Source organism: Platichthys flesus, chromosome 5 (assembly GCF_949316205.1).
Source record: "Platichthys flesus chromosome 5, fPlaFle2.1, whole genome shotgun sequence".
Lineage (NCBI taxonomy): Eukaryota > Metazoa > Chordata > Actinopteri > Pleuronectiformes > Pleuronectidae > Platichthys > Platichthys flesus.
Window position 1 is genome coordinate 26,195,516 of NC_084949.1, and position 16,950 is coordinate 26,212,465.

General features: G+C 44.2%; 1 protein-coding gene across 1 annotated transcript in view; it reads right to left on the bottom strand.

Moving 5' to 3' along the window:
• LOC133953683 (neurofilament heavy polypeptide-like) overlaps nt 1-16,041 on the bottom strand; it is a gene marked incomplete at its 3' end in the record, with an annotated part of 39,471 nt that extends 23,430 nt beyond the window's left edge. The window contains exon 1 of the mRNA XM_062387726.1: nt 15,918-16,041. Coding sequence (XP_062243710.1) covers nt 15,918-16,041 — 124 coding nt within the window. The remainder of the gene's footprint in view (nt 1-15,917) is intronic.
• Between the last annotated feature and the right edge of the window lie 909 nt (nt 16,042-16,950).

The following is a 16,950-nucleotide window of genomic DNA, read 5'->3' on the forward strand; positions in this document are numbered from 1 at the left end:
TTTGTTTTCCATCTTCCCCACCTGCTCTTAAATTGCTTGCTTTATTTGTGCAATTTATTTTTGTGCCTCTTTTCCACATCACCAAATCAAATAGTTTTTACCGATGCAGGACTTTTCTCTCCCCCCCCCCCCCCCCACACACACACAGTGCTCATCAGTCAGGCAAAAGTCACGAGTGGAGTGGAATACCAGATTTCAGCCTGAGGGAGAAAATGACGAGTTAGATTCAACTCAGAACATGAAACTGTTTAACATTTACATCACATTTCATTTCATTCAATTTTGATATCATCAAAATAACGAGTTCAAATCAAACTTTTCAGAAACATGAGCAAGCATCAGTGTGATAAGAATCGTGTTAAAAGATAGAAACCATTTCTGAGTAACAAATATTTAAAGTTGACTTTTTATCTTATTCTGGCCCATGTCCCATCTGCTAACGTGGAGGAGACAGGGGTCATGACCTGATTTATACACAATCTAAGGCTGAAAGATAAGCAAACCTCAAGTTTTACCAATATTAGCATATAAATATGACTGAGCTGAATGATAATAAATTGTAATAGATAGTAGATTGAAGGTTGAGGCAGTTCCAAGTGACACATTTGCACTTTCTCTGTCTGCTAGTAGATCTGAATGCAGGAAAAATGTATCATTAAAGAAGTTGGAGTGAAAATTTGAGTCTAATTCATAAGATGTTTTACAAATCTTTTGATTTTAACAAATAAAATCTGTTAATCGTCGATTCAAGAAACTGAAACGAGCAACCATTTGCAATTTTACCTATTTACGCCATTAATTTATTTTCCTATATATAATTTATTAATCCAACTGATGGTTTCAGAACAACGTGCTGCTACACACAAGGAGACGTTGTCAGTATCAGGCAACAACACAACTAGAATAAGACACAAGCAGAAGAAGTAGGAGGAAAGCAGTGATGTGCAAACACACAGTGAAATAGTTATTTTTACATAAGGAAGTGATATAATGGATATGTAGTTGGATCTGCTGCTGGCAGCGTCTGAGTCCGTAATGGGCTCCTGGCACGGAGGCCAGTGTTGTTCTCTCCTCTTCACCGTCACAAGAAACAAGTTGAAATGAAGAGATTATGTTTCTTCTCCTCCTGACGGGAGTCCAAACACGAAGCAGGAAACAGCGAATCGCACCTCGTTCCCCGACGTCTGAATAATGCAGCTCCAGAGTGAGAAGCTCGTGCATGAAGCCACTGAGCAAACAAACACACATCAGTGGATAATAACTCCCGTCTGCTCTGTTACACGAACACTCTGTCACACTCAGACACACACACACACACAGACACACAACACCAACACTGTACATCCCCCTCCATCAAAAATCTGTTCATCTCACGGTATGAAAGGTTTTAATGCCGGTGCAGGTGAGAATTTAAAGTTCATTATTTATAAAGAGAGAGAGACCACCCTCGGTCCACAAAACACATACACACACACATACACACACACACACACACACACACACACACACACAGAGAGATGATTTATAACAAGGAAGCCTGTTAATAATTGATGCCAGGTTTTATTACCTATTCATCACTCACCATTTAGCCACCGTGCACACAACTCACGCTGGTGACCACTCCCATGATTAGCTTAGCAGACACACAATATTCAGCAGTTACACCTTCATCATCCTCACACACGACAACGACTCCTCTTCACTGATTAGCCGTGAAATGCAGGAGAGGTGTAAGATTACAGGAGGAAGAGGAGCAGCGGCCACACGTGCTGCTGGTGTTAATTATTGTAGCACGAGTAGATGAGTAAAGCCAGACTATTGTGGGACAGTTGTGAAGATGTATCTGTGAAACCATGTTCTAACTTCACACCGATGTTCAGGTGCAAACTCCACACAGAAGATCCAGGACCTTCTGGCTGAGAGGAGCATAATCCTTCTTTATCCTGAGTACACCAGTGTGATAACATCTCCAGGACCAGGGGGTCCATCCAGTGGATCTGTATCTATAATTTGAAACCCCTTCATGATGGTAGTAGTTCCCTGTACTTTGGATTTTTACTTCAAGTACAAGGCTCAATCAAGGTTTCTACGAGTACTCTCCAGTCTGTGTTTGCAATAAATTGTAAATGTTAACGACCTTTAGTTACGGGTTATTTACAGAGCACATATTTCATGGCACAGTTAATGTTTTCATTGGGTAAACACACGTTGTTTATCGCCTCACGTCCAACTTCACATTGTCAACTTTTATGTGCAGGATTATGTGTATCTTCACCTCTGAGTCACCACAACAAGGAAATGATTTTCCTCCAGGAACAGTTAGCGGTGAAACTTCTGACTCGAGCTGCAAAGAACATAAATCAAACTATGTGAAAAGCACAGAGTGAGGTGATTCGGGCTGAAGGAGACATGATGGTTTTCTAGTTTTTCTTTCCTCTATTGTGTTATAAACAATATTTCTGCATCATTATTGTGTCGTGTGCCCCACATTTCTATGATGCACACACCGAGCCGCTCGTCCACAGCCACGGACAGAGCTTTATCTACAGTTTCTGGGTCCAACAACATGTTCTGCTCCAAAGTGTAAATTTACAAAACCCCCATTTGTCCGTTATGGTTGTGTTTTCATCGTTTGTCAGGAAGCAGCATTACACACAAACTACTGGATTCACACTAAACTTGGTGGGAGGAGGTGGTTCAGGTCGGGCCTTTTCTTAGACTTTTATAAAGAAATAACACAGATGAACAATTGATGAAATAAATCCGCCATATTTAGAGGACTGATTATTTCATTCAGCTCGATTGAAGTAAGGAGGATTGTTGGACCTTGTCAGATATTCACTCTCTGATTATCAGTTGAGTTGTTATCATCGATTGAAGTTTTTATAAGTAGCTAAACGCAGAGACAGTAACACCAAGATTATTTTAAAGTTTTAAATGTGAAGCCCTGTCATCTGCCTCAGAGATGAATGGGTTTCTCAGCTGCCACAATTTCACTGTTTACTCAAGCCGATTGTCTCTTTTAAGAATGCGTGTTTTCATCTGCACTGAAACATTAATGTTAGAATTAAGTCACGATGATAAAAATGTGCTGCTTTCACTTTAAAATACAATATATCTGTTCTATTAAACTTTATGATGTCTAGCCCTGTGATCCTCTCCAGATACTACACACGGTTGCGCTGACATTTTAAAATACTCACCGATTTATTATCTTAATAGGGTCATTGCCTCCTTGTCAGGTTTTCATTATCTGCAGAGGAACAGTAATCCACGACTTCTCCTTTGTGTAATTTCTACGGGACAACCGGCCTCGACTTTCAAATACGACGGCACCCGAGAGCCGGGGCCTCAGAAAACCCAAGGTCAACCCGGAGGTCTTTAATAAACGAGGTTAGAGCTGGTTCCTCTGCTCCACTTGTCGCCTTTAACTCGTTTTGCTCATGGCTGCAACATGGGCTGCTCTGTCATAATGGGATTGCTTTGGAACTGGGCCGTCACGCTATGACTCACCACCACCGTGAGTCACAGCCGTGGAGAGGAACGGCTGGAGGGATTACTGACGAGTTGCTTGTAGAATAGATATCAGGAGAACGTGGCTCAGGAGAAAGTGGGTTGGCCACTAAACAGTAGGTCGGTGGTTTGGTCCCACTTGAACCATGATTGGTGAGTTTTCAAAACTGTTCTGTAAAGAGCTGTGAGACGTCATCAAGTACGTTATAAATTCAGGCCATTTATCATTTACACCATTGCTGCTGTAATACTTTGAGAGAAAAGAACGAACACTGAACCAGCCCAGATGTTTTGAGCTGGTTTGAACATCTGTTAGATTCTCCAACTCTTCTATCACCTTCACAACACGGCCCTCTTTCTCTGCATCAGGTCATCATTCATATCAACCAATGACCGGTATGTTCAGAGGTCAAGAAAGAGAACCTCTGGTAGTTGTATTTCCCAGACATCCCTCCTATCGAGGACACCAGGAAGGATGCAAGGAACAAATGAGATGAGGAATCGAGGAATCAAGGAATCCAATTTCGGTCCTTTCCTCTGAACCATCGTAAAAATGGCATCTGTTCCTGATGATGGCCAAACAGCTGGACCAGTTTGGTCTCAACATCTGTCCTGCGACTTCCAGTGGTTGACAATTTGGCCCATAAATGAAATGGCCTCGTAAAAGAAGAGAGCAGCCAAGTGTTTTTTAATCTCCCATCATATTTATTCATAAATAATGAATAACCTACATTATGTTAGTATATATGGATGTTGTGCATAGATGAGTCAAACCAAAGCATGAAAATTCAGCTCACACACCGAATGAACCAAGAAGAGATCAAATCTAAAACAGATAAAACCCAAAGTTGATTAGTGATCTCTGTGATGAGGTTCGCTCTGATCAGCTGCAGCGTCCAATCACCATCTTGTTTCTTTATAAAAGGGGCGTGTCGGCCGCTGAAACACATCAAGGGAAATGGTCTCAAATGTCTTCTTTAATGGCTCCTCCTCCTCAACCCTTCCTTCCTCCTCCATCCTCCTCTTCAGAGCACAAAGAGGAGCTCAGGGGGCGGCTTTCAATTGATATCATTAGATCTTTTCTGTGCTGTCAATCAAAAATAAAGATGACTTTTTACCCCATAAACATTTATTTCAAACATTCACTCTGGACTGTACCTCACTGCATACTCCAGACAAGTTATCTCCACATTAACAACCCTCTGACCAAGAGCCCATTTCAAACTGAACATGTTGGTGCAGGAGCGGAGGGTGGGGGGGGGGGGGATAATGGTGCCGGAGCGAGTCGGGATAATGGGGCTCAATTTGCCAGCCGGCTGTGGCTCCTAATGGCCGACCTGGATAGATTACAGTACCTTTAAGAAAGAAACACAGGAGTCCAGTATGGGGTGAGCTGTTCAGTCCAGATGTGAAGGGAGGGAGAAACAGAGAAACAAGAAAAAAAAAGGAAGGGAGAGAGCAGAGAGAGTCTGATGTAAGATGAGGGAGAAAAGACTGAGGCTGCGAAGAACTAAGCTGTCAGGTCAACTCTGAACAGAACAACAAGATGAGGCGAGTGCATGAGATGAGGAAGGAAGGACTGGAAGTGAACTAATGGAGACGGACGTGCAGAGGTCAGGGACGAGGACAGAGACATGTCAAAGGAAACCGAGGAAGGAGAAAAGGAGAAGACGCAGGACAACTGATGAAATGGAAGTTTCTCTGATGAGCAGGATGAATGATGCAATACAAGGTGCCAGTTCTGTAACAGACACAAAGGTATCAGGGCGTCCTGCAGTGTTTCATCTTAACCACTTTTTGATTTGTCCCACCACGGTGTCACAATGAGCCCAACCATGTTCTTACACTTCTCATAACAACACAGGAGATCTCCAAATCTGGTGTTATGCTCCATTGCTGCACTGTACAGCTGCAATTTGCCTCGTGCTCGTCCCGAAAGTTTTTACCGTCCATGCAAACAGTCAGACATCATAGATCCGGCTGTGTTGTGCGACTGACCCACATGTTACGTCACTGTGGACTCACACATCCTCTCTTTGGCTTCTTGAACATGATATGAAGTTTGTCATTTTTAGATTTTAGTTAAGTTTTACAAGTTGTCAATTGTTCCTTAAAGACTTACTGAAAATATGACCTTGTATGTTTCAACCTGCTGGTCTGTGCCTGAGAAAGAAATTAATCCATTTACAAAAGTGTGATTATACTATTATTACATGTATGAGGAGGATTCTGATCCCAGTTTGTTGCTGAAGCTTCAAAACTTACACTTTATCCTTTTTTTTAAATCTCTGTGTATTATGTAGAATCTTGCTCTGTAACTATGCAACACACACGTGAGTCAGAGGATAAACGCCACACACAGAATAAATAATCATTAGATTCCAGGCATCAACTCTCAGGAAGCGGTAAGTGAGCGGTGGGACGCGGCTCCGACCTTCAGTGAGTCAACTGAAAGCTCTAACGCTTGTTTCATGGAAACGAGGGAGGACGGGTGGGAGGAGAGGAAGAGGATGAAGACGAGATCAAAGGGCCTGACCTCAGAGAGAAGATCTGACTGCTGCTGTGGACAGGCCCATTGATTCACACGCTCACGTTGGCACGGTGGTGCAGCGGTTGGAGGTTCTCGGTGTGCAGTGGTCGGGCTGCCGGGGCCTTTCTGAGCTGAGTCGGTCCTCCTCGTTCCTGAGTGGGTTTTCTCCAGATACCGGCTTCATCCCACAAACCAAACACTTCCACTTTAGGAAAGTTAGAGACTGAATTTGAAATGTGAGCAGCGTAAGCTCTGTGATAAGAACTGATCCAGGACCTGAAGGGATCAGACATTGTTGTGGGGTTGGTTCATGTTTGCTGGACGACCTACTTGATTTTATTTTCTTGATTTCATACACGTCACGTGATCTGAGAAAACGTAAGGCTCAGGAATTAAAAACCATAATAATAATAATAACTCAAACTATATGACCTATTCTGCAGCCAGCCACCAGGGGGCGATCATGACCCTTTTGCTTCACGTTTGGGCGCTGTCATGCCGCTCACCTACACACACACACACACACCCACAAACAGGACAATTAAATAATCGGTCGCTGAATCAAACAAACACAAATCAGACTCTTTCCGAGCCAGAGAGGAAGAGGAGGGTGAGAGCAACACAAACCAGTCAGTAGTAAAGATGCTAATGAAGATGATCATCATCCTTCCGGCTAATCAGGTTTTCTAAAATATATTATGCAATTAGAATCAAATCAGACGTTGTTGCATAAACTGTATTTGTACAAAGTAGAAAGTTTTCTACACACGTGAAGAAGAGACAGTTCTGTGTTGTGTTGTTTTTATTCATGCAAATGTAGGATTTGATTTTTTTTTGCAAATAATCATTTACATGTAATTGCGACTCTTCTCATTTCACTAAATGAAAATGATGCATAATGGCCATGATCTGCGTAACATGAGGGACGGTGCTGAGTGGGAATCAAACTGGTTGTTGTTGTGTTGGTGCTTCAGAGACCGGTGATGACATTTAACAGTCAAATGTAATTAATTTATACACTCAACATTTGTGTGATTGTAAAATCTTTCAAGTGAGATCATCTCCGGGGGAAAATGTGAGCGACGTCCTTCTTGCTTTTCACATTTGTTCGTGGATCTGACTCATTTAGACAAACTGGATATTGAAACTGCCTCATGAAGCTGATATCTGCTGCACAACTCTGAGGACTGTTCGGAAAGTAAAAGGAAAAGAAGTTTAAAAGCTTTGAGTGTAAAAGCTGTCAATGCCAAAGGCTCATTGATTCCAACGTTAGATACAGAAACTGACAAGAGCCTTATGTGCGAACTCTGCGATCACATGGTGTGTATTTGTGTGCGTCTTCTGAAAACTTACGGATGCAGAAGAAAGTTCGTACATGAGGAGAAACCGGGATCGAGACCCTGAGGGAGCTTGTGAACACAGACCACGAGGCAGGGGGGGAGGGCTTCTCCGGGGTTTCTGAGTTGGAAGGACAGGGGCAGAGGAGGTGCAGGTGAATCAAGTGAACAGGAAGCAGGAAGTGAAATGACAGGAAGGTGAAAGAAACTGTCAAAGTAAAACAGGAGGAAGGCTGAAAATGAAGACACGGTGATGGACTGTAAAAAACACATAGCCTTTATTCCAGTCCTGATTATCATGGATTATTAATGGACTTAAGAAGAAAAATATTTACGCGTTGATGTGACCAAAACATACTGATCATTAAAATGCCAGATGGATTTGAGAAGGGTTTTTCATTGTCCATATAAACAATAGGAACAAGCTTACGTCTATAAGTGAGTGTGTTGCACATAAGAACCAATAATGTAAACAAATGACTTACAACAACTTTCTGTAAAGCTTTGCCTTTTTCAAACATTGACACCTTTTTGATGTTGAGACGTTTTCATGAGCTTTTTGAAAACGGGTGATTATTGATATCTCTGGTCGGTGACTTGGAGCCCAGCTGACCACAGCTTCTTTTCTTTCTCTCACACATGAAACAACTTCACTTTCAACAGTCGCCTTTCAAGCCGACAGGAAGAGGAGGGTTTGATTATGAAAAGACTTCTGAGAGGCTTTGGGGGAAGGTGTCGTTTAAGGAACTCCCTCGTCGCCACAGTAGAAGGTTACACAGGAAACCCGCTGACACTGAAAACCCATAAAAGATCACACTTTTCTCTTTGTGTTTCCTTGCCACTTTACGAGATTCAAAACCAAACTAAAACATTGAGAAACTGCTCTCACTTTCTTTGGATTATTATATTTAAAGATATGTAATATATGTGAGCATCAAAAGGACACATTTGTAAGTCTCACAGTCTCTGGAGCTGCTCTGATTTTCCAATCTGTCTTCAGAAGATTACAGTGTTACTGGATATGATGGATCCTCTCTTTACTAAGGCATTTTGAGCTTTTGTCCGACTCTTTGTTTCTATGTCCTCAGGTGGATGTTTTCTGAATCCTGAATTCAAAACCCCCCGAAGCTAAAACACTCCATCGACTTGTCTCCTTCTCTTGCAGCGAGACTTGTGGAAACTTTCAGCTCGTCCAACTTTCAGAACACAGACGATGTTGTCTCTGTCTCCCCGAGGCGTGTGTTGTCCTGCTGTTTCTTTTGGCCTTCCCCCCCCCCCCCCCCCGTGGATAGTTTAAATGTTCTCTGAGATGGAGAATCTGAAATGTCAGTGGAACAGAGAATAAACTCAAACCTCAAAGACTGATGGAGCATAAAGTCAGCCTTTACCTTCACCCGTATCTCAATGTGCAAACATCATCCATCCATCCATCCATCCATCCATCCGTCCATCCATCCGTCCATTCCAACCTGCTCTTGCTCTTCTTAGAGGAACATGGTCACTACAGGTCGCTTGACAATGAAACCTAGAACATGGGGTGTAATGCTTGCACCAAGAGAAGAGAAGAGAAGAGAAGAGAAGAGAAGAGAAGAGAAGAGAAGAGAAGAGAAGAGAAGAGAAGAGAAGAGAAGAGAAGAGAAGAGAAGAGAAGAGAAGAGAAGAGAAGAGAAGAGAAGAGAAGAGAAGAGAATCCTGTACTAGTGCTACAATTGGGGCATTTACAATATTACAACAGCAAGAGTCAAAAATTAGCCTCAGTGAGTAATAATTAGTAACATGCGATACTTAAGTGTTAGGAAAATGGACATGAGCCACAAGGCCGCCTGTAACCTTTGAACCCCGGGGGACAGGAGGCCTCTCGTCCAATCAGCCGGCCGTACGACACTCGACACTGTTCATCCTGCCGCGCTGTGAAGAGATCGGAGAGACGAGGGTTAGAGTTCGACTGAAGGAGGAAGAGAGTGCAGGAAATTGCAGGTGAAGTGGAGTCAGGATGAGGAAAAGTTGGAGAGTGCAGTGTGAAGATAATAAAAGGAGAGATAAGAGGAGACGAGTGGAGGGGACGAGAGAGAGAGAGAGAGAGAGAGAGAGAGAGAGAGGGAGAGAGAGAGAGAGGGAGAGAGAGAGAGGAGGCACTCCGAACTGATTTTCCCTGATTGATATTACTCTCACACTCTCTCTACCTCCATCCCCCCCCCCCACACTCCCCCTCAGCACGAACTGTCTTGTTTCACAGTAAAAGAACAGACTTTGCACAATAAAGAGAGATAACAAATCAGCAGGAAATACTGCTGCGTCTGCAATTAGTGTTCAGGTCAAAGTTCTGATTAAACCCTGCCGTGTGTGTGTGTGTGTGTGTGTGTCTGTATGTGTGTGCACGCAATGTGTATGTGTGGCATCTCTGTGCAGAATATAATTGATTGCACATTGAGGTCAATGGCAGTTCCAATAGGTAATGAATTGCTGTGTGTGTGTATGTGTGTGTTCTCAGAGGATTAAATTGTGTTTATGAGTGTATCCAACTGCTGTGTGTGTGTGTGTACAGTGATTTAACATTTAGAGGCACTAACACACACCTCATGGCCAAACATGTGCGATTGTCAGACATGTTTTTCCGGAACCATTTATATTTTCTTAACAGCTTTTATTCTTCTGGGAAGATCTGGCACAAGGTTTGAGAAACTGGCTGCAGATATTTCATCCCACTCGACCAGAGGAGCATTCGTGTGTTTTCTTTCTGGTTCATCTCAATCGTGTTGAATGGGGTCAGAGCTCTGAGCAGGTCGACAAAGTTCTCCCACTTCCAAATCACAAAGATTATTCCTTCTCTACGCAGAGGAGGTTGTGTTTTCATGTGTTTGTCTTTTAGTTTGTAGGATTATTGAAAGACAAGAGGTTTTTTTCCACATTCAAACCAATTTCCCAGGAAACAGAAAGAATATGAGATATTTACAGGACTGAAATGTGTGTGTGTTTGCACTTTGGGGCAGCTTGATGTATTTAAGTGGACAGTTGGGCCTTGGTGGAGGTTATGGACGTTTTGATTTGACATATATAAAAACGAACCTTCCTCAAACTGCCCCCAAAAAGTTGGAAACACATTAAGACTCGTCTGTCCGATGTAATGTAGAGCTCACGTTCTAATTAAAGACAAAACACCTGCCTCTCAGAAGGACTGTTTGAAAACAGCTTCATTTGCTACAGAGATTTTATTTCTTTGAGAAGATTTAATTAAAATCCTCACGTGCTTCTTGTGTGACCTTGGTGTGTTAATGGCTTTTTGAGGATATTTGGGATGAAACTAATTCCTGCAGTAGCTCCTCTGCCTCCTGTCACTCCAAGGGCAACCTCCGCAGCCGACCAGCCCGCCGGGCGGTTATTACCCGTCAGCAGCTGTCAATGGAAGCACTGCATCATGGGCCGGGTGATAAAAAGGGCAGGGAGGTTAACTGCTGACCGCACACAGCCAGACGAGCACCTGTCCTAAAACAAACTGTCCCCTGGGAGACAGAGCAACTGTCAGGATCTAGAAATCCCTCAGTTAAAGAGTCACCTGCAGCTTGAATGAGCTAAACTACAGCCATCCACCAGGGGGCAAACAAGGTGAGTTGTCTATTTCATCTAAAATGTATAAATCAGACAAAATTGAAGTAATTCTTTAATTTCTTCTCCTCAGCTCTGCAGCAGCTGTACTCAGTGAAGAGCTCTGATAAACCACAAGTTCTGTCTGTGTCCAGTCTGCGTGTACGAGGAGAAACTGTCTGATTCATGGTCCACTGGTCATGTTGTCCACTGGTCATGTTGTCCACTGGTCATGTTGTCCACTGGTCTGTCCGGCTCCCAGTGAGATTATCTACAGCCTCCTGACCAGTTGTTCTGTGAATTGAAGGTGGAAACAGATTGTGAATCGCTCAGTCAGGATTCAGGTCCTTTGCCCATCGACATGCAGGGAGAAGTCATTTAAGAATCTCTTGGCAGGTTTGTCCCCATGGTTCAATTCGCCTCTTGTCTCTGTCGACCTCATTGCTCTTTGCTGCAGGTATCCCATAAAAAAGTTGATTAAAATATAAAAAGAAAACCAATGTTGATTTAGCTGAATTACCATCGTGCTCCTCTGACTGAACATGAACTACTCATCATGAAGCGCTTCCCCCTCTTGTCCTGCAGTTATGTCCCCGCTCTTAACTCTAAAACCTTTATTACTGTAATTTGCATTAATATCTTCATGCTTTTTTTCTTCCAGGTGTTTTCAAGGCAGTATGAATTCCCTTTGTGTTTGAAATGAGCTGCACAAATAAATGTGCTTAGCCTCGTAACTGGCGACGGCCTAATCATCCACTGAGAGGTACTTAGACGCAATATTTCCGAGTATCTTTATGTGTTTCACCATGTGAGCACTTTTTAAATGGCTTAGAAAGGAAATATAAAATATATATGTCCTGCAGAAATTACCACCGATAAGAAAAAGCGCAGTTCATTTCCTGGAGATGGATTTTGAAACGACACCCCTCGTATTCGCCTTTTTACACGGGGCAGGCAATTTTCCCTCTGAGTCATTGCGGACGAATGACCACATTAAATGCGGCGGCGGCGGCGTTGAGGCTTTACAGCCGCTGACTCAGCACCGAGAGCCAACAGGTTTCCACTCGCTCTGAAATGAGACTGACACGGGTCAGTTTCACGGAGGCAGAGCGCGGCTGCGTCTGGAAGTATCAGGGAATAGGAGGAATAATCCAGAAGTGATAAGGCTGCATGTTATCTCCCACGACTCCACATTCTCATCACATTTACAGCGTCTCATAATATTGTAACTGAGCGTAAAGAGGAGACTCAATGGAGCTTTTCCCTCTATAAACTATAAACTAATTGCAGAAGAAATCGTCAGGAGGGAAACAACGTTGTATTGAACATTAGAGCGATGAGAGCCGGAGCTGCTTTCACATCATTACTAGTGAGGAGAAGCAGCAGAAAATAAGTGTGAATGTAAAACCAACCAAACAAATGCTGTGAGCTCTCGTGTGTGTTTGTATTCAAGGATTGTTTCCTCGTCACATTGTGTTTCTTTCCTTCAGGACGACGCAGAGAAAATGTGTTTGTGTGCGTCGCTGCTTCACCTACTGTTCTCTGTTCCGTCAATAAGAACTGAGCGATGTCCTAGTTTGAGCTTGAGCCCTGAGATCAAGGTCAACGCACAGAATTAAAACTAATACTGAATCATTTATTGGTTTAATCAGGAGCACACGAGCCCTGAGAGTGAAAGTCTTACCTCCCACCAAGTCTTGGCACTGGTGATGCTTATCTAAAGAGACGTGATTGGAGCTTTCTGTCTCCCCGGCCTCTCTCAGGTGCTGCAGGCGGCTATTAAAGGAGCAAATTGTGCCGGGACAAGAAGGAAACCGAGACACGGCAAAGTATAGTCATTGCAAACAGTTCGTCTGGAGAGTGAATGGCTTTAGACCTTCGCTGTAAAGGACGGCGGCCGCTGACAGGGCCGAGCCCTGAATGTGCTGGTGAAGTGCTCCACATTCACCGCTTCACCCGACCGAATTGCGATGTCGGTTTGAATTGCCGTGTGCAGCCGCAGCACAACACAAACTTCAGGGGAGTACTTAGCAATTTGACGAGTTCTCGGCAGCAAACGGCGAAAGCAGGAGAAGTTGTAATCAAAGCCGCTCAATTGACCAGCATAGAATCCAGGAGGAGAAAAAGGTGCAACCGAGAAAAGTTTCCAAACACTGAGTCGTTAGATTCCCTCCTCCATGCAGGGAGTCGTCTCAGCCAGTAGCATGACAGCGCTAATGAAGAAAGAAGGATTCACAATGAGAAGCAGCACTCGGTCAGATGTGGGCTGTTGCAAAAGACAGAAAAGAAAGGACAGATAATAATTCCAATATGGATGTACTTTGAGATGCTATGTTGGTCAATGTCCCATCCACTATCATGGAGGAGGGTTTATCACATGTCCTGCAAGCAGCCACCAGAGGGAGATCGAGAGCTTCAGGTGACACAAGGATGTGAATTTTTTTTTTTGTAGTTTAAAGTTAAAGTTTGACTTCAGTGTGCAGTGCTGACACATGATTTCATTCTGGGCTTATGGGAGCTGCACATTTATCCGGTCTGGTCCCTCTCCAGTTTTAGGAATAAGCAGAGACCCCCCCCCCACACACACACACACACCTCTGCTCTGTGGCTACCTCACCACTACAGGCAGACTGGACATGGACCCACTGGGGGCGGACGAGGAGCAGATGGACAAGAAAGCCAGGAGGCCAGTTGGGGCCCAGGTGAACGTGTCAGCTCAGGTCGAGCAGAAGCGTCCTGGGTCTCAAACACAGACGTCCACAGACCACAACAGACAGTTTGTCTCTCTGGCCTGCGATGGAACAACAGACAAAAAGAATACGTTTGAAATCTCCTCATTTTGTGTGATGAACTTGCAGAAGAGATGCTAATGGAGGAAGACTTATGTATTTATTTAATTATTATTTGAGCTTTAGCTAAAATCATCAAAATTGTCAAAGTAAATGGTTTCTGTCATTTTAAGTAGTTCTAGTTTCGGTCCAGGGGGTCACGCTCTGCTGTGGGTGTCACCTTCATCATCTCCATCATCATCATCATCATCATCATCACCACCATCTGTCATCAGACGCCTCTCTCTACAGTTCCAGGCATCACGTTAGAGAAGTTACTGTGTGTTGAATAATTTATCATGGGCCCTCGCAGGATGTTATAAAAGTTGAAGTAGCACTTAATAGGAAAAATGTCCCCCCCCCCACGCTTTAATCCTCAAAACGACCCCAAACTGGACCCTTATAAAAATATAATGAATGTACGACGCTTGTATAAAAGTCTTTCTTATCAAACTGGATCCACAAAGCAAATTAAAGAAAGAAATGTAGTGACTAAATATGTGATCTGCCTCCGTCGAGACTCTTCAGCTCTTTCACTTCTTCTTCTCTTTCTGTCATTTTCTGAGGAACTGATATAAACTGTCAGTGGACCGTCTGAGTCTCAGTCCCATCGCCCTGAGCAGCCATTGTTTCTGTGGCCCAGTTACCAGCTTTCTGCTGAGAGAGAAAGAGAGAGAGAGAGAGAGAGAGGGGGAGGGGGGGTTCGATGCTCTGCATACTGATATGCAACAGTCACCCTCTCTGTTTCGTTCTCATTAAAACAATTGAGGGAGGGAGGGAGGGGAAAGGTGGCAGTAAAATGGAGAGAGAGAGAGAGAGAGAGGGGACGAGAGGTGAAAGACAGAACATATTAAGACAGACTCAGCAAAGAAAGGGAGATAGGAGAGGTGTGGGGGGTGGTGGGGTGGATCGTTAAACAAAACGCCGGTGCCGCAGCAGTGCTTCCAGTCAGCTGTCAAGTCGGGGGCCCTCACAGCGAGATAGCAGCCGTGAGGAAAACAGCGAGGGAGACGTGGAGGGAGATATCGAGGAACTTAAAGGTCAGAACACAATGAGTTCCCATCAAGGAGGCGGGGAAGAGTCAAGTGCTCGTATCTCCCAGCCCATCTCTGTCTCCTGCTGCAGGCCACCGGCGCCGCTTCCTCCCGGGGCCGCTTCACAAAGGCAACACAAAACTCTCAGAGCTTCATCGTCGCTCACAGTGAAAGTCAGAGGGTATGTGCCACATATGCAGTAAGTTTGAATCCTGCAGGATGACGGTAGAAGCTCTCTGGGGGATGCCTGGTGTTTTTTTATATTTTAAAGTTTACGTTCCAGTTAATCAGTCGAGTTTTAAACACTGTACATGTAACGTTGGTCCCTGGGGGCCTCTCATTCAAAAACAATAACATAAGATCTGGTTTAATGATGTTGTGAAGCAAATCCTGTTCAGGGATGAGGTCGTTTATCAAAGTTGTGTTCACCTTATGCAGCTGAAGACAGTGAATGATTGTGATCATTACAAGGGACCAAACAAGAATAACCGTGTTTTTCTTCAGCATCCGTTGATTTCTCTGGACGTTATAACAGAGACAGACAGAGTCATTAATAAAATTGAGCCATTTCTCTGGATTTGTTTGTTTTTAGAGACTTTAATAAAGAATTGTGTCATTAAGTGGATTCAAATTCTACATTCGAAACATGTAAAAGTTTCAAATTCAAAGAACAACAGCTTTATGTGTGAATGGGAACAATGACATGCGCCTGTTAAACTTGTGAATAGCTTCCTCCCTAATGTAAACTGCAGCTTTTAATGTTAACGATCAGTCAGCAGATTCCATGCAGCGTGTTCCCGATGTCTCACCCAATTGAATATATGTTGTACATGTGAATTTTTGGGGCATTATTGTTGCCATTGTCTTGTGCAATTTGTTCTTTGGGTCATTATATATACACTTGCATGCTTGTGTGTGTGTGTGTGTATGTGCGGCCTGTATCTATCAGAACTTAATGAGTATAATAAGATAATATCGGTCACTGTAACTGCCCTTTTATCTCTTTGTATTTTATATAAAAGCTGATTTCAGAACTGAGGAAGACACAGCTCAGTATCTGGAGCTGTCCATGGTGCTGATCCTGGAGCCTCACCATGCTGCTGATACTGAAGCTGACCATGGTGCTGATCCTGGAGCTGTCCATGGTGCCGATCCTGGAGCCTCACCATGTTGCTGATACTGAAGCTGACCATGGTGCTGATCCTGGAGCTGTCCATGGTGCCGATCCTGGAGCCTCACCATGTTGCTGATACTGGAGCTGACCATGGTGCTGATCCTGGAGCTGTCCATGGTGCTGATCCTGGACCCTCACCATGTTGCTGATACTGGAGCTGACCATGGTGCTGATCCTGGAGCCTCACCATGTTGCTGATCCTGGAGCCTCACCATGTTGCTGATACTGGAGCTGACCATGGTGCTGATCCTGGAGCTGTCCATGGTGCTGATCCTGGACCCTCACCATGTTGCTGATACTGGAGCTGACCATGGTGCTGATCCTGGAGCCTCACCATGTTGCTGATCCTGGAGCCTCACCATGTTGCTGATACTGGAGCTGGCCATGGTGCTGATCCTGGAGCTGTCCATGCGGCTGACAGTGGAGCTGTCCATGGTGCTGATCCTGGAGCTGTCCATGCGGCTGACACTGGAGCTGTCCATAGTGCTGATCCTGGAGCTGACCATGGTGCTGATCCTGGAGCTGTCCATGCGGCTGACACTGGAGCTGTCCATGGTGCTGATCCTGGAGCTGTCCAAGGTGCTGATACTGGAGCTGACCATGTTGCTGTTACTGGAGCTGTCTATGGTGCTGCAGTTGGATTCCTGCTGACTGACGTTGTTTCCTTTTGACCGATGGAGAATCTCCACGTTGGCGTCTCCAGCTTCTAATATTCACCTTGTTTCTGTCGGATCCCAGTTGCTGAGTCTTGAAGGTTCCAGTGTCAAACTGCCTTCAGTTCAGTTCTGCTCTGTTTGGTCATTTTTTTTCCTGAAGTCTGTGGTCACTTCACTTCACCTCACCTCACCTCACTTCAGTCGACTCCTGCACTCTGCAAGGAGCTTTTTTTAGTTTGTTCTTGGCTGTGGTGCTTTTCAAGTCCCAGATTACACAACTGGGTCAATCTTTGTTT